Source organism: Thalassophryne amazonica, chromosome 8, assembly GCF_902500255.1.
Source record: "Thalassophryne amazonica chromosome 8, fThaAma1.1, whole genome shotgun sequence".
In the NCBI taxonomy this organism is placed as follows: Eukaryota; Metazoa; Chordata; class Actinopteri; order Batrachoidiformes; family Batrachoididae; genus Thalassophryne; species Thalassophryne amazonica.
The window spans coordinates 57,199,457-57,225,366 of NC_047110.1; the positions used below are offsets into that span (position 1 = coordinate 57,199,457).

The window sequence follows — 25,910 nt, forward strand, 5'->3', positions numbered from 1 at the left end:
GCTACCGCTGGTATGACACTAGTCATTTTGAAAATGCTCCATAATTAATATGCATCCATGTTTTCAGCTTTGTTGCAGCATGCAATCTTTCAAGACAGCAAATTAACACATACTTGTGATATTTAAAAAGTGATTAGTTCAGTTTTGACTTGAAATTGTGACACGTTGAAAATGTATATAAAATCAATGAACCCCCCTTTTTTTTTTCTTTTTTTTAAGTTATTGCTCATCAACAACAATGAACTGCACCTACACTTTGTCTGGTGAGTAGGATACACATACGCATTACTCTGTAGCTCAAATTACTATCAGTAAACATGGAAATTATATAGAATTACACAGAATTATAAAGAACACAAACAATGGGAGGTAGAATCTTCTGAGATTAAAGGCAGCATTTTAGCTCTAATGCTGCAAGTGCCCATTGTATTAGTGGAGCAGATAACTGTAACAATTGTTCATTTCTGGAAACAAGCACCAAAATTGGAACACATACTCCTCAAACATTACTCTTTTGAAAAAACTGAGTATCCACTTGAATTTTCAGTAGGCGGCCAGGTAGGGGTCAATTGAAGAATTACACAGGGTAAAATATTAAAAATGCTCCAATCATATTGAAACATATTCCACATTATTTGCCTGATCATAAAGATTCTAAAAAGGTATAGTTTGGACTATCTATGACTGAATGTTATGGAGTTATGAGGTAAAAACAGCAGGAATGGTGACAAAGGTCAATTTCAGTTTGTACAGGGGTTAGAAGTTAAAGTTGCTCCAACTTTGGTAAACAGTGATGCAAATTATTGGTTGAACTAATAGGATTAATAAATTAAATAGTTTTGACTGTGTCGAATGCTTGGTCTGCAAGGTAAAGGTGGAGCAATGTCGACATCCATTGGATTCTATGACATGTGACATATGTTACCCTGTAACATGATAACTAAGCATGCCACATAGTGCAAACTATTCCTTTTAAAAACCTATGAACTCAACCAATAATTTGCATCACATTTTACGATATTTAGAGCAACTTTAACATCTGACCCCTGTACAAACTAATGCTGACCTTTGTTACCATTCTTGCTGTTTTTACCCCATAACTCCATAACATTCAGTCATAGATAGTCCAAACTATACCTTTTTGGTATCGTGATCAGACAAATAATGTGGTATAGCTTTCAATATGATTGAAACATTTTTAAATTTTGACCCCTGTGTAATTCTTCAATTGACCCCTACCACCACACTTACTTAAAATTCAAGTGGATACTCAGTTTTTTCAAAAGAGTAATGTCTAAGGAGTATTTGTGCCAACTTTGATGCTTGTTTCCAGATTTGAAGGATTCCTCTGTAAATATTCTGTTATCTGCTGCACTATATCCATATACATACAGGGAAACCTCATGAACGCGCGTAAATTGTGTTTTGGCTTTACTTGCGGTCGATTTGTGGACCTCAGAAATTTAGACTACTGTATAAAAGCCAATTCTGATTTGATTGTTGGGAGGGATCATCAGTGCGGAAGATTCTAGCCAATGATTTCGTCTTCCTCTTCAGGTTGCTGCACGTTACCGATGAGGGCGGATGATTCTTTGCAGCTAATTCTCAACAATTCACTGTTTTTGTATGTGACCTTCCTCTTTAGATCCTTATTGCTTGTCAAGATTGGGCTGGAATTTACGGGCGCGTGTATAAAGTCCAGCCCAATCTGAACCGGCAGTAAGGATCTAAAGAATCACATCCAAAAACTTTGAATCATCCAGAATCATCCGCACTGACAAAGCCCTTATCGCTGACGTGCAGCAGCCGGAGCAGGAAGAAAAAGATCCCGAACTCGCTCCAGATAAAAAATCATCCCCATCCAGGAAGGAATCACGATTCAAAGGGTTGAAACTATTGTAATATGGCAAGATAAGCTGATTTCAGGGAACTTGCGGTCCACAAAATGCCACCAGACAGTTTTCCTGTGTTGTTAAAAAAGTGTATGACACTGTTAAAAAAATACAAATTTATCAAATCATCTCTTCTTTTTCAGCATGTTATTGCATATATAATGGAACTAGATACGAATATAATGAGAACATCTATGAAAAGTCTGATGGAGATGGAACCTGTGTGAAAGCTACTTGCAAAGAAAATGGAACCATCGAGAGATCTAGATACCGTTGTTTGACAACGACATTGCCAACAACAACTACGCCACCGACCACCACCACCACGCCACCCACCACCACCACCACGCCACCCACGACAACAACCACACCACCCACCACTACAACCACGCCACCCACCACTACAACCACGCCACCCACGACAACAACCACACCACCCACCACCACAACCACGCCACCCACCACAACAACCACGCCACCCACCACAACAACCACACCACCCACCACCACCACCACGCCACCCACCACTACAACCACGCCATCCACGACCACAACCACACCACCCACCACTACAACCACACCACCTACCACCACAACCACGCCACTCACCACTACAACCACGCCACCCACGACAACAACCACACCGCCCACCACCACAACCACACCGCCTACCACCACAACCACGCCACCCACCACAACAACCACACCTCCCACCACCACAACCACACCACCCACCACCACCACCATGCCACCCACCACTACAACCACGCCACCCACGACAACAACCACACCACCCACCACTACAACCACGCCACCCACCACCACCACCATGCCACCCACCACTACAACCACACCACCTACCACCACCACACCACCCACCACAACCACTCCACCCACAACTACAACAACACAAACAACAATTGTAACAGGACCACATACAACTATTCCCTTTACCACGCATGTGACAGGAGAGGTGAAAAATGTAACAGTAACCACCATCACCACAGAAATAACCACTACAACCACACCACCCACCACCACAACCACACCACCCACTACTACAACCACACCACCCACCACAACAACCACGCCACCCACCACCACAACCACGCCACCCACCACCACAACTACGCCACCCACCACCACAACCACGCCACCCACCACCACAACCATGCCACCCACCACAACAACCACGCCACCCACCACTACAACTACTCCACCCACCACCACCACCACGCCACCCACTACTACAACCACACCACCCACCACTACAACCACGCCACCCACCACCACAACCACGCCACCTACCACCACCACCACACCACCCACTACTACAACCACACCACCCACCACAACAATCACGCCACCCACCACCACAACCACGCCACCCACCACCACAACTACACCACCCACCACTACAACCACGCTACCCACCACTACAACCACGCCACCCACCACCACAACCACGCCACCCACCACCACAACCACGCCACCCACCACTACAACCACGCCACCCACCACCACAACCACGCCACCTACCACCACCACCACACCACCCACCACCACAACTACACCACCCACCACCACAACGACACAACCTACCACTACAACCACACCACCCACCACCACCACCACACCACCCACCACCACAACGACCCCACCTACCACTACAACCACACCACCCACCACCACAACCACGCCACCCACCACTATAACCACGCCACCTACCACTACAACCACACCACCCACCACCACAACTACACCACCCACCACCACAACGACACAACCTACCACTACAACCACACCACCCACCACCACCACCACACCACCCACCACCACAACGACCCCACCTACCACTACAACCACACCACCCACCACCACCACCACAGCCACAACTATCACAACGCCTTGTTACTGTGTGTACATGGATCAAAAATTATCGCCTGGTAAGCAAAATTTTAATTTTTTTCTTTATTGTTTTTGTAGGTTTCATCATTGTTACACCTGTGCTTTCTGTGCCACATTGTGTACCTTCTGTATTATTGCTAGATCATATGAAATTTAAAGCATCAACTGTCGACACAAATATCTTTTTTTGGACCTCACATTGAAACACTAATAATTGTCTGTCAAAGTAATCAAGCCACACATCCTGATCTTGGGATTTCATTTAAAAATTTTGCTTTTTAAATAAGACGTGTTGTATGTCTTATAATTACATCTGACAGAGTAATTCACATAAATGACAACTGCAACCCCATTTTTTAATTTCCTTTAAAATTTCATTTAAATGGCACCAATTGTGATTTTGATCTTGCTGTCTTGGGTTTGTTCTGAAACCAGGTGAAGAAATCAGTGGAAAGAGCGATGAGGAAGGCTGGTGTTATGTTGCAGTTTGCACTTCAGAATGTGTAATTCAAAAGTTAAATTATCTGTGTACGACTACAAGGCCTCCAACAACAGCTACAACAAAGAAACCCCCAAAAAACTGTACTTATGAGATGCCACCAAGAGAGGTATTGAAATGTATAAAAATAACTAGATTTTTCTAGTATTACCAATTTGTCTTTTTGCAGTTTAATTCCTGTGATTAATATTGCAAGCATAAGCATAATTGAGTTACTGAATCAGTGGACGTGCTAAATATTTTATCGCTAATGCTGTTAAAACTATTGCATATTCAGTTTTGAAATCCAGGATTCTGATAGATACAGGGATGGACCACTGAAGTTCCTATTTTGGCCCGTGTTGGCATCTTGCAGTTATTCTAAGTGGGATGTGTCTCGTCTTGTTCAGGCAAGCATGTGTAAAGTGATTTTGTTCACATGTGACTGATGAAGCCTTATCGCGGTGCTGAGGTTCCTGGTAGCCTCCAGGGTCACAGTTGACTCTAGAGTAACTGTCAAACTGTCCCAAACAAGAATTTATAATTTCAAAATATTCCATATAAACAGGCTACAAAAACTAATTGGAGTACTTCATAAACAGTTATTTACGGTATTTCACAAATTCTGTGGATGTACATCAGCAGAGCATATTTTGCATGCATCTCCTCCATTACTGTGTATGTGGTGCTCACAACACAAAGGTGCACTCCAGGAAAAGTTTAAATTTGTTGAACTTTGACCACACAAATGCGCTGACCTTTGTATGTTCAGCCAAAGAATGTAAAGTAGGGTGGTGACAAGTGTTCACAATGGAGAAAAGACTAATGCTAATATGATATGTGTTGAATTGTACAATTGTACAATCAGGACCTTCAACATGCACTGGGGCGGTTTGCAGCCGAGTGTGAAGCGTCCGGGATGAAAATCAGCACCTCCAAATCTGAGGCCATGGTTCTTGACCGGAAAAAGGTGCTTTGCCCTCTTCAGGTCGGTGGAGTGTCCTTGCCTCAAGTGGAGGAGCTTGGGTATCTTGGGGTCTTGTTCACGAGTGAGGGACGGATGGAGTGTGAAATCGATAGACGGATCTGTGCAGCATCTGCAGTGATGCGATCGCTGTGTCGGACCGTCGTGGTGAAGAGGGAGCTGAGTCGGGGGGCAAGGCTCTCGATTTGCTGATCAATCTACGTTCCGATCCTCACCTATGGTCATGAGATTTGGCTCATGACCGAAAGAACGAGATCGCGAGTACAAGCGGCCGAGATGGGTTTCCTCCACAGGGTGGCTGGGCACTCCTTTAGAGATAGGGTGAGGAGCTCGGTCACTCGGGAGGAGCTCGGAGTCAAGCCGCTGCTCCTCCACGTCAAAAGGAGTCAGTTGAGGTGGCTTGGGCATCTTTTCCGGATGCCCCCTGGACGCCTCGCTGGAGAGGTGTTCCGGGCATGTCCCATTGGGAGGAGGCCCCGGGGAAGACACAGTACACACTATCTCTCGGCTGGCTTGGGAACACCTTGGGGTTCCCCTGGAGGAGGTGGGGGAGGTGTGTGTGGATCGGGAGGTCTGGGCGGCTTTGCTTGAGCTGCTGCCCCCGCGACCCAACTCCGGATAAAGCGGAAGAAAATGAATGGATGGATGGATGGATGAACTGTACAACAAATTGGTTTCCAGTCAAGCCTAATGTGAAAAATACATACAGAACACAATGCTAAAGTACCCTGTATGAGCATGGAATCAATGAAAGAGTGTGTAGAGAGAATGTGACCTTTTGACCCCTTGGAATAGGTCAATGTTAGCCATTTTTGAATTTGTCCAAGGTCTCTGTTCCAACAATGTTCCCTGTGAATTTGAAGACCCTGGCTTTAATAGGTATGGAGTTATGCTGAGCACAGACAGATGGACGTGCGCAAAGTCTTCACAATACCCGGTGGCCATATTTTGGCCTCGGGTAAAAATGCAAAGTTTCAGTGCAAATGTCAGCTTTCTATTCTACCCACAATAATGGGTGGTGTGGTTGTTGTGGTGGGTGGCGTGATTATTTGTGTGGTGCTGGTGGGTACTGTTACATTTCTAGTATGACATCACAAAGACTTCTTGTGTGTTTTATGGGGGTTGAATCTTTACTGAGGAAGCAGCACATAGTTAGGCTTGAAACACACAGCAAGTGTCACGCTGACATGACAGCGTCATTGCATGTTTTATTTAGGTCTCCAAGCCTTACAGACAGGCAGCATGATTGACACGTCTCAGATGCGTGTGTTTTGCGTGGTGTGGATGCCATTCCTGCGGAGAATGGACTCAGGGCCTATTTTTTTTATGCTTGAATCGAACAGCACGCTGCTAAATAGACATAAATGTGATTTGTAATGATTATTAGATATAGAAATTATTTCCCCAGTCGAAGCCCATTGGTGGATACTGGGGTGAATGCGAGGCTGACAGCAGTCAGTGACCTTGGTGCAGCTGTGGCGGTATTGACAGGCACAGGTGAGAGCTGGGAAATTGCAACTTAAATAGCATTCCCAATTAGTAGGAAGTGTTTGGTACATTATGATGAGAGTGAAGCATGAAAAGTGAAGCGAAGAGTACGACAGCTCGAGATGTCTGCACGAATTAGCTTACAGGTTCGGTCCATTGCAAGGCTGCTATAATGTGAACACATCAAGGAGGGGATGGTCTAGTGCAGTGATTTTCAACCTTTTTTGAGCCGCGGCACCCTTTTTATATTTACAAAATCCTGTGGCACACCACCAACCAAAATAATATTATAATTCTATTACCTCTGGTTTTGCGCAAAACCCAATTATCGCAATAGAAAATCGATACAGAAAACACCGCATTTCGAAAATCCTCAAGCATTTTGCGCTCTGATCTCAAGTGTTTTTTTTAGACGTGTCGACACTTTTATTCACAATAATCTGCCACTCTAATATTCACGGAGCGCATAGGCTGCCTTCAGCGAACCCAGTTGTGAGTGAGAAGGCCCAAGTCTGACCACGGTGACATCAACGGAGGTCAGGCCGCCTTCCCCGCACACCTCCACAGCCAATGCGGTTTCTCCTTCCCCAGAGGAGCCATGCTCCGTGAGCAGCTGAGATTCACGCTGTAGTCAGCAAAAAAAACAACAACAAAAAAGTAAATCCAAATGAAAGGTAGCTTTCGCTATATTGCCTCGATATCCCCGTCTTGTCTTTTTTCTTTGGTGGCCCACCGTCTCCATCTGCGTCTGAATTTTGTCCAGGATCCCGATTGGCATTTGCATTTTCTCTTTTCAAAAATTTCTCCATCACTGTCACTTGCTCCTATTACACTGCCACTGTCATGTGTCACGTGTCACGCAGCACTAACTCAACTATTATACTATAGTACAGCGCTTTGCTGCCATCTACTGGAATAAAAGAACATTGCATCATCTGCCACACTATTACAGCACATACACCCGATAATGGTATTTGATAATTGCCCACAGCACCCCTGATGAACGATCACGGCACCCTAGGGTGCCGCGGCACCCCGGTGGAGAATCACTGGTCTAGTGGTTAAGCGTTGGGCTTCAGACCAGAGGATCCTTGGTTCAAATCCCAGCCTGACCGGAAAATCACTAAGGACCCTTGGGCAAGGTCCTTAATCGCCAAGTTGCCCCCGGTGTGTAGTGAGCAGATTGCATGGCAGCACCCTGGTATCTGTGTGTGAGTGTGTTTGTGTGAATGGGTGAATGTGAGGCATAATTGTAAAGCGCTTTGAGCATCTGATGCAGATGGAAAAGCGCGCTACAAATGCAGTTCATTTATTAAAACATTTGACAGCTGTCAACACTTGTGACTTCTTGTTTCCTGTGCAAGACAGTCCTTTTGAGCTACAAATTCCAAGTGAAAATATGAAAGCCTACTTTCCATAAGATTTTCTATTGAAGAATGAATGAAGATTTATTGTTAACATCACAGAATTATTAAAAGAATGGTTTTGTCCTTCACAGCATGGTGAGACATGGGTACCATGCAGCTGTATTATGAACACCTGTGAAGATGGCGTTGTGATTTCGAATCACAAAGATTGTAAAGAGCCAGTCATACCAATATGTGCAAATGGGTATCCGCCAGTCAGGGTTTTTGATGATCCTGAGGAATGCTGTTTTCACTTTGAATGCCAATGTAAGTTCACATGATAATATTTCACATTTTTTGTGTAAAGTATAATGATAAAAGTTTGAAATTAACCTCATTTTGAAACAATGGCAAAATAACTTTATCAAATGTGTTGCAGATATCTTCACCGGATGGGGAGATGGTCATTATGTGACGTTTGATGGCACCTATTACACACATCATAAAAACTGCACATACGTGTTGGTCAAAGAGATTACGATTAAATACCATTTCAAAATACTTATCAGCAATCAACACTGTGATTGGAGTAAAGATGTGGCCTGTGTCCGCACCTTGACTGTGTTCTACAACAACTATATAATTATTCTCAAGCAGGTCCAACACATAAAGTTCCTGGTAATGACAAACACAACAATTATTTTATTTCTTTACTGTATACAGACCAGGTAGCTCAATGGAATAAGGAGCTGGGCTACCAATATGTGGACTTAGGTTTGATTTCTGGCTGCACTACCTGTCTGTGTCCTAAGACAAGGTGAATTAGCTGCATTGTCCCAGTCCACCCAGCTATAAATGGGTACTGGCCTCAGCTGGGGAAGTAACAAGAGGTGGATCCGGTGGGTGGCAAAAAAAAAAAAAAGAAAAGATGTGAAGAAAAAAATATATGAAAGAAAAAAATAAAAGATAGGAAAAAGTTACAGAAGAAAAATAAAACAAGAAAGTTTTGAACTTTAACTTAACGTTTTACACAATGTCTTAGTTATTATCTTCCACTGAAAAAAAGCTGAACATATTTCACTGTGTTCAGCAATATGAAATAATCTTTACACTTTCATCTGTGCATAGAAATAGGATAAACATCTATGATCTGCATGATACTATTTTAATTAAAGTGTTTTTGGATATTCCTGACCAATCTGTCAAAAATTCACTGGTGATTATGAAAGATATGATTTACAAGAAAAATTAATATTTGACTTTGAAAATTTGTCTGTTTTATGTTAGTATTCATGATAGAAAGAGTTGCTTACTATTAATACAAACAGATAATAATTTCATATCAGCAACAGTATTACAATGTCATTCCATGAATGAGCGGAATCCACTCAGTGGATTGCCCAGTTGTGATGAATCAGAATCAAACATTTCTGGATCCACCCATCTTGTCTGTCGGGAGTCACAGTCTAATCTATTTCACACTGAGTAATCGAATCATAATCACCAGCAGCAATGGGCCACAAGGCCTACATAGACTTTACTTCTCTTTGTTCTATGTGTCTGTCAAATAGCTGGATTTGTTTTATTATGAATATGGAGAATATGAAGCCTCTTTCAGCAGAATCACGCTGGTGTTCCAATTCTTTAGGTAAGCATCAACGGTGAAAATATTTACCCATCATACAACCATGACGGCATTATTATCACGACAACATCAATTGAGTTAATCTTGAGAATCCAGGAAATCCATCTGTTCCTGGTGTTTACGGAGAATTTATTCTCCATTGAGTTGCCGGCTACACTTTTCCACGGGAACCTTGAGGGACTTGGTGGTAAGATTTTGAACAATAAATCTCAGATTGTATAAATATTACACTGAAGTATATACACAGAACTACATTCAATACAAAAGTGCAAAACTGTTGTAGCATGTTCACACGACTTGTAATAGTTGCTGTGTTAATGTTTCTTTTCACAAGGTAAGGCTGACAACGACTCGAGCAATGATTGCTATTTACCAAATGGTGAGGCTTCTACAGACTGCTCTAGGATGGCAGATGAGTGGCTTGTAGATGAACACAAGGAAGAATATTGTGTGGAACCCCCACCTCCGCCCACACCAGGCCCAGACTGCAATGTAAATATCTGTGAGGTGTTGAAGTCCAGGTAAGAATTTACAGTGTGGATTTCATTCATTTCTTTCAGTAGCATTCTCTGGATTAACATTTTGTATTGTCTTGGTTTGTCCATCAAGCGTGTTTGAGGCATGCCATGGTTCAGTTTCAGTAGACGTCTATTATAATGCCTGTAAAGCTGATCCCTGTAAGAGTTGTTGCTTTCTGGAGGCATACGCTCAGATGTGTTCCAGCCTTGATATGTGTGTGCACTGGAGGAATCACACAAGTGGAGTGTGTGGTATGAAATCTTTGGTTTTTGTACAAGGCAAATATTGCTTTCACAGATGTCTAAATTAGTATTTCATCTTTCAAATCCATTCTCTCGTATTGCAGAATACCAGTGCCCAGGAAACAAAGTTTATAAAGCTTGTGGACCAACGTTTGAGGAAACTTGCAATGCAAGGTAACAGACCAGTTCTGTGTCAAGTTAAGAAATGTTATGATAGTTTGTGAGGTGGATTTCAACCGTATGACACTTTGCACTGAAATATGGGTGATTTCTCAGCAACAGAATTACAGTGAGAGCAAAAACTGGCTACATCTTTGCCCAACAACAAAATGTTGCTGTATTTATATTTCTGTTGCCGTAGAATATCCCATGTGTATCATATGTTATTTTATTTATGAAATAACTATGTTTTTCCACCATCAACTTAGGCTCAATGAAGAGCAAAATGAACAGTGTAATGGAATGGGACTTTTGAATGATCCAGGCTGTACTGCAATGGTGGAGGGATGCTACTGTTCAGATACAATGACCATGTTCAGCCCAAGCTCTGACATTTGTGTCTCATCCTGTAAGAGTATTTCCTGTTATTACTGAATGCATCTCATTTCACCATGTTGACTCTAACTGTGAAATCAGGCAAAGCTCGTCTGTTGAACTGCTTTACTGAAGTCAATGAAGGGTCAAGATACAAAAATGTAATGTTTGTTTTATTGTTATAGGTTGCACTGGACCTGATGGCAATCCTAAAGGGGTAAGGGATACATGATTCACTTCAGTAATTAATGGTTTAACCCCTGCCATTTTGATGTTATGAACATTTATATGTCATTGCTGTAACAGCATGGTGAGAGCTGGCTGTCTAACTGTGAGCGCTGTTACTGTGAAGAGTACACTGACAGCGTTATGTGTGAGCCCATTAAATGTCAGCCTCAAATGCCAGTAACCTGCACAAAGGACGGGGAGGTATTGACCAACCAGACAGTTGACTGCTGCACAAAGCAGGTTTGCGGTAAGTAACTGAAGGTGCCACAGATAGGGGAAACTGGGCACAGTGGATCAGAAATGTTGTTTTGTGGAAGCATAAACACATTATGCATAGGTTTAGGTCATTCTATTGTGGATTTAATACAGCAAGTTATTGTTTATAAGGCTGTGTTATTTATGTCTCCCCAAGTGTAATTTACAGGTGTTGAAAATTGATTTTAAAAGTTTTGATTCACTGTGCCCCGAACACTAATTCACGGGGAACAGTGAATCAACTTAGAATATAATGAAAAAACACATGATTATAAAGATTTCTTCAAAATTATTAAATATATGCTGATGCATATACAAACTATAATCCAGAAAACCAGCTATGTAATGTGTGAGTGTCTGATATAGTGATATAAGTCCTTTAGAAACTATTAAAAATACAACTGTCATCATTTCTGTTCAAACGTGAAAACAGTTGTTTATATACACAAATTATCGAAATAATTCATGGAAAAATAAATGTATAAGCTTCAACAAGTATTATTTGTCATCCACTTGATACTGGGACTTAGTAAATCACTTTCTAGACTGATTCACTGTGCCCCGGGTGCATGTGACACACGAATCATGTTATCAAATAGCCGATAGTCTGGAGAAGACATAACACATGCTCAACAGTTAGACGGGGTAGTCTTCTAACTAGTAACATTTTTTGGGCCACCTTTCCTCTGTTGTGAGACTCAAATAAAAAGGCACTGACATCCACAAAATTTACTTTTGCTAGGAAAAAAAACTGACTTCACCTGCCACTTAGTTTTACCCTTAATGTATCCAAAAATAAAAAACTAATTTATAAGGGGGTGTCTTTATGCATAATAATATGGCATAACTGCTGCAAATATATATGTAGTTTTACAGATATAGCTACTGATGCACTGTGCCCCTTTTATGGCTTATATCCCAAAAACCCAGAGGCTGTACAACTTTAAAAATCTTGGGTTGATAGCCTTTCCAATGAAACAAAAGTCAAAGTAAATGTAAAAATCACTGGAAGGTATTTACATTTCCATATGGCCCCAGATTGTTTTAATTTGGTGTTTGGGGTTAATTTCAGATGCCTGGCGCTTGTTTTCAGTGCAGAAAGTTCCCTGTTTAAACCCCACCCCTGCCATATTTCTCCATGTAATGTGGTGCTGCATCAGGAAGGGCATAAAACTTTTGTCAATTCAACATGCAAATCTGCCTCAGATTTGCTGTGGTGACCCAGAGTGGAAAAAGCAAGGGAGCAGCCGAAGAGTTCATTTTAGTTAGTTACCTTATCTATAGTCATGATGCCAGTCAGAGCTCTACTCTACAGTGGGTCCATCTCTATTTCAGCTTTGTCATAAGCACACAAGCATGAAGAAACCCATGAGTGCAAGTTTGGGAAGATCAATGTTGGGTTGTAATTACAACCTCAGTGCTAGATGCTGTTGAAAACTTTGCCACACCACAGTTTTGACCCAAGAAATGTCATCAGTATTCATCTGTCTGTCTGAATTAATTCAGCTGCAATATTCATCAGAGGTGGTATGAAGTCACCATCAAGTCACTCACAAGTCATGAATCAGAAAGTCACAAGTCAAGTCTCAAGTCATATTGACCATCAACTGTTTTGCAAGCTGACTTGAGACTTGACTCGGGACTTGTAGATTGATAACTTGAGAATGACTTGACAGTGACTTCATCCCACCTCTGGTAGTCAGGACATTTTGCTCATTGGGTTTTCATTTATATTCACATTCCAGAATGCAACGTTAAATACTGCCCTGTGCCATCTGTACTTTGTGAATTGGGATTTGAGTTAAAGGTGACAATGCCAGATGATAGTTGCTGCCCAGTTTACACATGTGGTAAGTTATGTATATAATTTCAGCTGCATTTGATTTGTGTGTGCAAAACTTAAATTTAATGTGTTCTCAATCATTTTTTTAATCCAGTTCCCAAACTTGTTTGTGTCTACAATAACACTGAGTACAAGGTAAGCATTTTGGTTTTACTCATATGTCTATATGTAAAGACAGAAAATCATATAAAAAGATTACATTAAATTTTAACATGTTTATATCGAGCCAAATCACGACAAAGTCTCCACAAGACACTTCACAAAAGCATGTTCCAATCATCATGAGCAATATCTGTGAAAGGATCCACACTTCTCTTACCCCTTACACAACAGGCAGCATAACACCAAAATAACAAGATCGCCACAAGAACTACCCGATAAAAGTCACAAATAGCACAATAAATAGTCTTTATGTTCCTGTTCCTGTTCCATTTCGTGGAAGTTGACCCGTGACTGCTGACCATTACAAAAAAAAAAAAAAAAACTGCTGTTACTTTTGCTTCTTTCACTGCAGAAATATTTGCCCTAATTAAAAAGAGCAGCAGAATCACACATCATATGCTTTTGACCTTTCTCCCCCTCAGATAGTGCAGCAGATAAGAGAATATTTAGAGTGGATTCCTGCAAATGGTGATACAAGCATCACATTTGGCACAAATACACTTTAGACATTACTCTTTTGAAATAACTGATTAGCCACCTGAATTTTCAATAGGCAGCCAGGTAGGGGTCAAGTGAAGAATTACACAGGGGTCAAAATTAAAAGATGCTCTAATCATATTGAAAACTATATCACATTGTTCGTTTGATCATAATGATTCCAAAAAGGTACAGTTTGGACTATCAAAAAAACAAACAAACAAAAAAAAAACAGCAAGAATGGTGACAAAGGTCAGTTTCAGTTTATACAGGGATCAAAAGATAAAGTTTCCCCAATTTTGGTAAAAAGTGATGCAAATTATTAGTTGAGTTAACAGAGTTTTAAAAAGGAATAGTTTGGACCATGTGTCATGCGTAGTTATCATGTTACAGGTTGACATATGTGACATGTCATAGAATCCAATAGATGTTGAGCTTGTTTGACCTTTACTTTGGAGACCAAACATTCAGCACTGTCAAAACTATTCCATTTATTCATCCTATTAGCTCAACCACTAATTTGCATAACTTTTTACCAAAATTGGGGCAACTTTAGCTTTTGACCCCTGTACAAACTAAAACTGACCTTTGTCACCATTGTTGCTGTTTTTACCCCATAACTCCATAACATTCAGTCACAGATTGTCCAAACTATACCTTTTTTGAATCGATAAGATCAAGCAAATAATGTGATATAGTTTTCAATATGATTAGAGCATCTTTTAATTTTGATCCCTGTGTAATTCTTCAATTGACCCCTACCTGGCTGCCTATTGAAAATTCAGGTGGCTAATCAGTTATTTCAAAAGAGTAATGTCTAAGGAGTATTGGTGCCGAATTTGATGCTTGTATCACAATTTGCAGGATTGTTTCAGTTATCTGCTACACTAACAGCATGAAAATGTGGAGCTCCACTTTCTCCATGTTTTAATTCTACTGCCACTTGGTCCTCATCAGACTGTCCAACAGAGACTATTGGTTCATGCATGGTATGCCACACCTCCAGTTTGTTTCTGGACATTAAAGCAGTTAAAGGTTTTTTTTTTTTTTTTACTTTTTAACATCACCATAGTCGCCTTCCTTATCCCTTTACGGGGCGTCTCTGAGGACATTTGGGGAATTTACCCATGTAATTCTTTGGTGTCACTGATTTTATGTCATTACACATGAAATTAAGATTTGAGGAGCTGAGTAAGGCCAAACTATCAAACTCTCCAGGACTCAAGCCGCCTTGAGTCCTGGCAACCATTCAGGCAGACCACCAGTCCATCCCAACCTATCAAAAGTAACAATTTATCTATAGCAGTAGGGTGAAACGCGGGCATCCCTTTAGCTTTCTTCGGGTGCTGGAGTGCAGAATGTGATGACATGTTGGATCATACCCAAAGAAACACAGCATATGGCCAAAATGTCATCGCTGTGTACCCTCACATTCATTTGACACAAAGTCGTTCCAGCAGTATCCAAGGATCCTCTGTAGAGACCTAGTGCCAAAAACATCTCGTCATCGCCTTTGGCCATGTCCAAATCTGGTTGATGTCCAAGTCTGACAACCATACAATGAGACAGGAAGCACCAGAACCTGAACACCTGGACCTTTGTTCTCCTGCAAAAGAGATTATGTGTTGTATGCATATATGTGTCATGCCAAAAAATACCATTGCATATATTCTGTTACCTTGATGAGACAAAGTCATGTTATAACTTCATGTAATGGTACTTGTATTTTTTACAGACTGGTCATCCTGTTCCCCAAGACCCATGCGGATCATGTGTCTGCTCTGCAAGGACAAATCCTGAAACCAAATTACAGTACACTGACTGCACGACAAATCCATGTAACGTTCTCTGCTCAGAGGTACTTTTTCATGAAAAACAAATGCTGGTATTGACATGATACCTGCTTTGAATGATACCTGTAATGCCTAAAGGATCAATGTACATAAAATAGAATAATTTTTTTATATATATTATTTATTCCATTTCTGCCACAAGCCCAGTGCAGTGTTTCATGGCAGTTAGTACCTGTCACAACTTTAAAAGAAATTACATTGAAAATTTTAAACAGAAGCACCTGTTCCTCTGGATGATTCTCAGACTACACCGTAAACATTTCATCAACATTATCATCATCCTCAACCACTTATCTGGGATTGAATCACGGGAGCAACAGCTCCAGTAAGGAACCCCAAACTACCTTTCCCGGGCCACATTTACCACCTCTGACTGGGGGATCCCGAAGTGTTCCCAGGCCAGTGTGGAGATATAATCTCTCCACCTAGTCCTAGGTCTTCCCCGGGGTCTCCTCCCAGCTGGACTTGTCTAGAACACCTCTCCCGTTTGGTTGGTTCCCCATTTTCCTCTCCTGAGGTGCAGCAGGGTCCTCCAGAAGCACCTTGGTGCTGACCGAAAGTACTTCTCCATGGTACTTCTCTGAACTCTTCCCACCCCTGGTGCTTTGCCTCTGCCACAACAGAGGCTACTGCTCATCGGGCCTGTCGGTACCTTGCAACTGTCTCCAGTGTTCTCCGAGATAATATATCCATGATTCAGCTGGACGGCTTGCCTGACCACCAGTGTCCACCATGGTGTTCGAGGGTTGCCGTCCCTTGAGGTACCTAAGACTTTCTGTCCGCAGCTCCTCACTGCAGCTTCAGCAATGGAAGCTTTGAACATTGCCCATTCTGGTTCAATGCCCCCAACCTCCATAGGGAAGCCAGAAAAGCTCCGCTGGAAGTGTGAGTTAAAGATCTGTCAAACAATGAGCTCCTCCAGACATTCAGAGTTCATGCGCACTATACGTTTGTGCTCACCAGGTCTGTCTAAAGTCCTCCCCCACCCTCTGATCCAACTCACCACCAGATAGTTATCAATCAGTCATCACCCTTTGGTTTAGGGTGTTATGGTACCATGTATAGGTACCATATACATTTTTTAGCATCCTTATGTTCAAACATGGCGTTCGTTATGGACCGTCTATGACTAGCACAGAAGTCCAATGACAAACAACCACTCAGGTTTAGATCAGGGAGGCTGTTCCTCCCAATCATGCCTCTCCAGGTGTCTCTGTCATTACCCACGTGTGTGTTGAAGTCCCCCAGCAGAACAATGGAGTCCCCCACTGGAGCCCTATGCAGGACTCCAGCCAGGGACTCCAAGATGGCAGAATACTCCAAATTCCTGTTCGATGCATATGCACAAACGACAGTCACAGCTTTCTCCCCAGCAACCTGAAGGAGCAGGTAGGCAATCTTCTTTTCTACCGGGGTAAACTCCAATGCAGTGTCGCTCTTGTGAGTATACCCACACTCGCACGACGCCTCACACCCTGGGCAACTGCAAAGAAGAATAAGGTCCAACCCCTATCAAGGAGAGTGGTTCTGGAGCTGACTCTGTGCATGGAGGCGAGGCCCGCCAGATCTAACTGGTAGCGCTCAATCTCCCGCACAAGCTCCGGCTCCTTCACCCACAGAGAGGTAATGTCCCATGCCCCCTGAGCTACCTTCTGCTGCCAGGGCCTGGTCTGTCAAGGCCCTTGACTTTCACTTAGACTCATGGGACAGCGCACCCGACCCCAACGGTGATGGTTTACGGAGAGGGAAACATTTCATTGCAACAACAAATTATTTGTGTAAAAACTGCTGACAGGAGGATTATCCAGCATAACAGAGGAAAGAGGAAATGAACTGATAAGCAATGATTACTAAATATTTAAATTCTGTTTCCTCATCTAGGGCTATGAGTATGAAAGTGTCACTGGACAATGCTGTGGACAATGCAAACAAAAACGCTGTGTTTTTGATTATCCTGGCATCGATACTCCAGTTGTTATTGATGTGAGTACTTTATATTGAAATACCTGATAGAATCTTTTTCCTTCTTCTGTAGCATTAAATAGGATGCTGTTTACTCATGTACACTAACTGACCTCCTCTCCGCCTCTGACCTCTGACAGCCTTCTAATACATGGACACCACCAAATGAGAGCTGCACCAAGTACAGTTGTTCAAAGGATGGTGATAACTTTATTGTCATTAAGACTGAAACTCCATGTGCTGACTATAATCCAGATAACTGCATTCCGGTGAGTATTTATTTTATTTTATTTTTAAAAAAATTTTATTTTGTTGTTGTTGACCTTCTTCTGGCATAAACAGACAACATGTGATTGCAGGAATACAAAGATCTGCGAAAACACTTGATTAGCCTAAATGAGAAACACCTGTATCTATCAGTAGAACCTGTACAACTAGGCATCAAGGAGACTGTAGTCCTATATGTAACAGACTATAATTCAAACATACTGTGTCCATTTGCCCTGCTGAGACACCCTATAAAACCTTGTGTGCCAGAGAGACGCTGCAGTCAAGACGACATGGAGAAACCACATGACAACAATTGGAAATGAACATTATACTACCAAAATGTACATTTTTATGCCTTTCATCACACTTATAAGAGACTGCATCCATGAGACCTTGAAAATTTGCGAGAACAAATATTCCAGATATTTCATGTCTGCTACTTTTAACCTGTGTGGATCTTCATCAACGCAAACTGAATTTCAGACATCTTACATGTATTACTCTGGAACAAACACCACAAACTGTGTTTTAAAGGACAATAAGCAGGACGTTAAAGAGCAAACTTCACTTTCCACCACAATGACATAAACAGGAAGCGATTGCAGCTCACGGCAATGCCCACTGAAAATAACAGAGAAACGGCCTGAGATTCTCGCATGTTTACATAAAACAAACATAATAACAGTGTCTAAAAACCTAGATAATATATTCACGAGAGTTTTAAGCACAATGTACAAAGACTTTGACCTTGCAATGTTGATGCTGTTGTCCGTGTGCAGCGGTTAAATTGCAGCGTTATCTGAAAGTCTCAATGCAGTTCTCAATCTTACTGAGATCTCACAGAGCAGCGAACTCTCTGAGATTTTATGGGATTTGAAACCTCAATAGGGGGAACAATGACAGTCAAGCATCTAGCACATAATATACAGTGTTTATAGCAAAATAACATAAATCCTAATAGAAATGGGTCCTATCAAGCAACTGCCATCATCAAATAGAAAATAGGAAAAAAAACAGTTATAATTCATTCGTGTTGGTCAATTATGAACAATAGGTATACATGAACTGGTTTTTAAGTAACAAATATAACGCAATGGTAAAATACCCTTGGCAGTATGAATGTACCTTTGAACAGCATCTGCAGGAGGGCGTGCATGTGCGCATACAAGACCGGATATTACCTCTGACCATGTGTAATGTGCGTGCACGCTGACGTCCGCAAGATGTCTTGTAAATCACTCCAGAGGTGTTATCAGGTCACAAAAACAGTGTTTTCAGTTTTACAAGTTTTACATTTTTCGCTAGCTTTAACGTAATATATGAGAAACATGTTAGATTTACACAGAAACGCAGCGGTTTCAGTGCAGATTCCACCGTGTTGGATTAGCAGCCAGAAGAGAATCCAGCCAGTGATATCACGGTGCCTCTCCACTGTGATTGGTTGTCACTATGTCCTCCTCAGAACCCCCCCCCCCCCCCCCCCCCCATAAAAAAGCATCTTTGCATGATTCATGCTGTCGGCCATGAGCATAATGATAGGAAACAGAATGTGACCTTTTGACTTCTCAAAATAGGCCAAGGTTAGCCATCTTTGAACGTGTCCAAGGTCTGTCCCCCAAGAATGTTCCCTGTGAATTTGAATACCCTTACAATAGTAGGACTGGACTTATGCTGAGGACAGACAGACAGACACACAGACAGCCGGACGGATGCAAAGCCTTCGCAATACCCGATGGCCATATATTGGCCTCAGGTAAAAATACATGATGTGAGAATTAGGTGGGGCAGAAGAAGGGCTACGGCTGCCAAAGTTTGAGTAACTCTGCCCCTAACAGATGTATTGTCACTCCAAACTTTATTTGAAACTGGAGCAGTGATGAAGATTAAGAGGTTTTATATCATATCCAGAAATATTTAGCTCTGGTTTTGCTGTTACACTAAAAAATATCAGTGACACCAATCACTTCTGTGTGTGTGTGTGGGGGGGGGGGGGGGGGGGGGGGGGTACATAACTACATATTTTACAGTTCATATTTGTCTGTATAACAGGGAACTGAGACAACCTATGCGAATGGCTGCTGCAGAAGTTGTAAGTATGAGTTTACGCAATTTTGATTCCTTGTATGTCTAGTACGTGAAGAATTGACAATAGCCGACTTTGACTTTGAAAAAACAAAATAAATATGAGATTATATATGAGATTATATATTAAATGAGGTTATATATTAAACAAGTTTACCAGTGTCTTGTATGATTCTTCTTAAAAGCAAGCATGTGGTAGATCACGTGTATTTCATGCCATATCTCACAGGCTTGCGGTCAACCAAAACCTGTAACACACATAAAAACCTTATATTTATATTTATCTAATCGATACATCTCTCCATGCGTCCATGTGTTATAAATTTTGTTTTATGAAAGCCACTGAAATGATATTGTACTTGGGCATGTTTCCTCAATTTCAGGTGTCCCTCTTCAGGACTGTGCAGTTACGAAAAATGTCACCCGTCTGAAGATTGATGACTGCATATCCAAGAATGAAGTAGAACTGACGGGTTGTGCTGGAACTTGTGGGCTTTCATCATCAAGGTGAGACACAACTCTGCCAAATATGAGGTACATTCAGAAAGTATCCAACCTCTGACTGTAAAAAATAGAATTACTCACCTGGGGGTCTGAAATCCTATTCCCCTTTGACGTAATCTCCTTGGGACTGCACACACGTCTCCCAGCGGTTCTGCCGTTATGGGAAGCATTTCTGGAAGGCCTTTTCTGGAATGGTGTCCAGCTGGGCTGTTATATTCCACATGATGTCTTCTAGCAACTCAAATCGAGTCCCTTTTCGTGTATTTTGATCTTGGGGAACAGCCAAAAATCAGAGGGAGCCATGTCTGGACAGTAGGGAGTCTGAAAAATCACAGGAGTGTTGTGTTTGGTCAAGAAAGCCTGAATCAGATGAGCAGAATGTGTGGGTGGGAAATGCCAGACGCAGTTGCGTCTGTTCTGCCGTTAGCAGCTTCGGCACAAATTTTGCTGACACTCTCATGCCCAATTCCTCTGCCAAAATGAAATGTATCAAACCTGTGCTTATCCCCACCTCATCCTCAAGTTTTTAGATGGTGACACGGTGGTCATCCTTGATCGAAGTATGTATTCTGTCAATTGCTTGGTCACTTCGGCTTGTGGATGCACAGCAGAATCAGTGAAAAATGAATGTTGACAATGTTAAATTAACACTGCCAGTGTCTATATATTCCTCACTGACCCAGTGTGGACCCATTTAGACACTGTCAGTGTTCATTTAACACTGGTGATTTTGCTGTGTGGCCTACTGGAACATGCTTGGATCTCTACTGATGTGTGCCCATTTTTAAAGTGGTTATACCACTCTTATTTGCGTTAGGCTCAGGGCATTATCGCCAAGAGGTTTCCCACTTGGGCATCAACAAGCTTTTGGCAAAAATATGAAGCAACACCTTTGCTCAAGTTGTTCTGTCATGTTATAGCAAATGAGAATTTGACCAGTGCTCAGTATACGTGTTCACCCTAAGGCTGACTGCTAGCGACTGATGCACTCTGGACAGGAAAAATTCACACATGTGCAAGAAGGTTCCCTGCACCTCCCCACCAAACGACAACTCACACACTTCATTTATTTCCATGTTATAAAATAAGGTTGGATACCTTTTGAATGCGCCTCATATATACTTCATGAATCATATTGAAGAATGTGAAGAGCAGTGGTGGGCACAGTTACAATAATTAGCTAACCACTAATTAGCAAAGCCTAATTTCCCATTCAGGGATTATATTTTCAGATAACTGAAAACCATTTGTGGACCAGTTATCTTCCACTAAGTATAGTTCAGTTCGACACCTCAGAATCGTTATTGTGACAGTAGCACACAGATAGAATTTTGGTGCCTAGGATGGGGAGGATATTGCCCAGATTAGGAAAACTGGGGCCTTCTCCTGGAGCCAGTTCCTGGGCGGGTGGGGGGTCGGCCGGGAGCTCACAGGTGAGCATAGATGGGTCTACAGTTGTGGGGCTTGGTTGGGTTCACCCCCAAAGAAACGACATGGTGTGATCTCCATGTGGCCACAACACCTACAACGAGAGTGTAAAAGGACCTGGGGTGATGTTCTATGGACAGTGGACAGGGGCAAATGCCCACACAGGCTAGCTCAGTTGTGAGATTTGGGCAGATAATCTAATAAATATATGTTGAATGGACGCTCCTGTTGAATTTTATTGGTTCATTCATTTATTTATGTATACAGTCATCCCGCAACCCAGTCCCGAATAAGCGGTTGAAGGGGTTTGTATGTACCATATTTTTCGGACTATAAGTTGCACTTTTTTGCATGTTTTGGCCAGGGGTGCGACCTATACTCCAGAGGGACTTATAAATGAAAAATATACCAGTAGATTCTCAATTAATTTACTGTAATAAAAAATTTTACGTGACAGAGTTGCTCTATGTTTTAAAATGGCCACCGGAAACGGAAATGCAATGCATCATGGGCACTGTAGTATGGCGGCGCCCTATAGGTCACGCTGGTCGCGATAACCAATCAGAGAACAGAACATTGGACGCGTATTCCTCACCTCACCAAGACAATGATTGTGAAACAGGGTGTGAAGCAGACGAACTCGGTGCTTGCTGTTATTCTGGGAGGGCTAACAAAACAGCTTCAACCCTTGGATATCAGTGTGAGCAGAGTGTTTAAGTTGACGCTGAGAGCTGCGTGGGAGCACTGGGTGAGCAACGGCAGAGGATTAGCGTCTGCACTTGGAAGGAGCTGGCCTCAACACCACAGGGAGGTCATGAGCTGCGCAGGTAGGTGTTGCACGAACATCGGCAGCTGACTGGTGTGTACTATGGTCCACAGCGGGTAATATGTTAGAAAACAACCGTTCAGCGATGGTGCGGGTTATGGTTCGGCTCGCAATGTGGTCCGCAAAATGCAAACATATCCGTAGGTAAAATGCAGCTCACGAGAGGGCGCTCAAGGCTTGTGTGACTGTTCCTGTGACTTCTGACTACCATAGAAAAATAAAAATTTCAACATTACTGATAACTTAAGACAATGGAGAAGGCCAGAAAAAATACCACCAAAAAGAAAATCATACTCTGCAGATTACAAGTTGCGACTAGTGAAATATACATCCGAAAACGGTAGCCGTCACAATATTATCATCTGAACTTTTCATGTTAAGTTAACATACCTGTATGTCCATGCGACTTATAGTCCAGTGCGACTTATTTATGGTTTATTTTTCTTTATAATGGATAAAGTGGCTGGTGTGACTTATACTCCGGTGCAACTTATAGTCCGGAAAATACGGTATATATGTATACCATCATCTGATCTTGTTATTCGAACTCTTTCTTGATATCCTGCATAGTAACATTTCAACATATTAAAATTTCAGGTTTTTAGGTCTGTTTTTCTGGGCTTTAGAGACCAAAAACCAAGACAAAGTTAAATTAATATAAAAAGGTTAGATGTAACTTCAGCCAATTGTATTTGCAATAAACTTTTCAGTTTGTGAACTAGCTGTTATTGACTTTAAATTTTAGGTTAGCTGTGCCCACGATGGGTGAAGTATAAAGTCATGAAACTACGTTGCTTACACGTGCCTCAAAGTTCTGTTTAACTTTTTTGCTGTTGTTTCTATGCAGATACTCTGTGGAAATGAAGATGTTCATACATGAATGCAAATGCTGTAAAGAACTGGAAACCACTGAGAAGACAGTGGTCATGGACTGCGCTGGTAAAGTGACCAAATCTTACGTCTACCTTTATGTTGAGAAGTGTAGCTGTGAAGAATGTGTGTATGGTTAGAAACGTGAAGTACATGCTTAAACCTATTAGAGAACCAACCATGATGCATTATATGATGTTCCCACAAAGGCACAGATTTGAATAATCTCTCAAATTAAAGTCTGTTGCTTTGTCATACAAGATACAAGATACTTCAAAGCACTATAATTAATAATTGCATTTTTATATAAACTTTATGAAGAGAAATTAACAGTAAATAAAAAATCTGATCACATATATGGCTGTGATCAACTTAAAGAGCGTGAATCACCATGTGGTTGATGTTTAAAGGAGTTACATTGTCCAAAAATGTGTCCTTATCTACTTTCAACAGTTAGATATGACTTGACATTTTATGTCAGCCATCACCAGTGTCACAGTCCAAGGAATATGTATGAAAGGATTCTCCTGCTTTAGACAGCACATGTCACACAAGTCACCCTCACAGATTCATCATCTCATTTAGGGATGTAGATTCAGTTTCTGCCTTGTGATGACAGCATATATTGGTCCCGCGGTGTTTGTCTCTTTTAGTTTTACTATTTGCTATTTTTAATTTTTTTTCCATCTCCTAATCTGTTTGGTGCAGTGTGTGAAATCTAAGTGGGTGTTTTGTTTTTTTTCTGTAAATGATTTGAAAGATAACAAATGAAGAAGAGACAAGAATGGTATCAGGATATACCATAAAATAGCAGATGTGTGACTGTTTTGCAATGAACACTACTTTTATGCAATCATTGATTTGTTCAGCATGTGAAATCTGAATGTAGTTTCTGTCATTAAAACTTGAAGCTTCTTGAGCATTATATATTCTGGTTTTTATTTCTTGTCTTTCTCACATTTCATAGATAGAGTTTAGCAACTTTAAGTAATGAGTAATCACCTTTGGTGGTTTTTACATCTTGAACAGGATGCTAGTCTAACTCCGGGCCTCATATAGACAGACAAACTCAGTCACACATGCACACATACCTGTGGTCAGTCTAGAGCCACCAATCCACCTAACCTTGAGCAGTACGGTGACTTAGTGGTTAACACTGTTGCCTCCCAGCAAGAAGGTCATGGGTTTGATTCCCACCTGTGGCCTTTCTGTGTGGAGTTTGCATGTTCTCCCTGTGTTTGGTTGGGTTTCCTCCAGGTTCTCCGATTTCCTCCCACATTTCAAGACATGCAGGTTAGGTGAATTGGGAACTTTATAATTGTCCAGGTCTCCCTTGCAAAAGAGGTCTAGATCTCAATGGGACTAACCTGGTTAAATAAAGATTAAATTAAAGAGCCACCAATCCACCTAACTTGCATGTGTTTGGAGGTAGGAGGAAGATGGGGCACCCGGAAGGGCTCTGCACCAACATACAACCTCCACACAGAAAGGACCAGGTGGGCAGTGATCCCTCAACTTTGTTACTGTGAAGCAACAGTGCTAACCACTAATCCACCAACACATAGTTAGAATGAAACACTAATATCAATTCATATATCACCTTTCTATTTGTTGCATAACCTTTGACACTGGATCACTTTGAAAGACTAAACTTGATGTGACTATGAATTAAACATGATGATTAGGTTGTGTGTTAGTTAAGGATCAAATCCATAGATTATAAAAGTCAAATTTTCATTGTCAACCAGCAGCAGGAACTGGAAGCCAAAGGTTTATGGTATTTGGACAGTCTTGTGTGTGGTCATCATGCAGTGTAATGCAAATGGTAAATGGACTGCATTTATATACAGGGATATGATTCAGTAACAGAGAAATCTGAGGAAAAGTACTTGTACATTCTTTGGCCACAGCTCTGGAAGCTGAAGGGTTCTAGATGCTCTGAAATTAATTCTCCTACATTTTAGGGCAATGAAGTGAAGACATTTCATGAGACTTTCATGAGAATATTTGAGAAAATTTTGTGAAATACAGCAGTCTGAGCACTTATCAGCAAAGTTACACGTCATGAAAATCCAGTAAATAAAATTAATTTGTCCCCAACAGTAGGCATATT

At 41.6% G+C, this 25,910-nt stretch overlaps 1 protein-coding gene across 1 annotated transcript in view; it reads left to right on the forward strand.

The window, feature by feature from the left end:
• The window catches only part of LOC117514907 (mucin-2-like), a 107,120-nt gene extending 82,396 nt beyond the window's left edge, over positions 1-24,724 (forward strand). Inside the window, 19 exon segments of the mRNA XM_034175478.1 lie at positions 2,036-3,838; positions 4,236-4,408; positions 8,250-8,424; positions 8,537-8,775; positions 9,746-9,929; positions 10,077-10,263; positions 10,352-10,512; positions 10,608-10,677; positions 10,932-11,071; positions 11,223-11,254; positions 11,344-11,512; positions 13,266-13,370; positions 13,458-13,498; positions 15,738-15,860; positions 17,737-17,838; positions 17,958-18,086; positions 20,137-20,176; positions 20,553-20,676; positions 23,775-24,724. Coding sequence (XP_034031369.1) covers positions 2,036-3,838; positions 4,236-4,408; positions 8,250-8,424; positions 8,537-8,775; positions 9,746-9,929; positions 10,077-10,263; positions 10,352-10,512; positions 10,608-10,677; positions 10,932-11,071; positions 11,223-11,254; positions 11,344-11,512; positions 13,266-13,370; positions 13,458-13,498; positions 15,738-15,860; positions 17,737-17,838; positions 17,958-18,086; positions 20,137-20,176; positions 20,553-20,676; positions 23,775-23,937 — 4,160 coding nt within the window. The 3' untranslated portion in view covers positions 23,938-24,724.
• Positions 24,725-25,910: the final 1,186 nt, after the last annotated feature.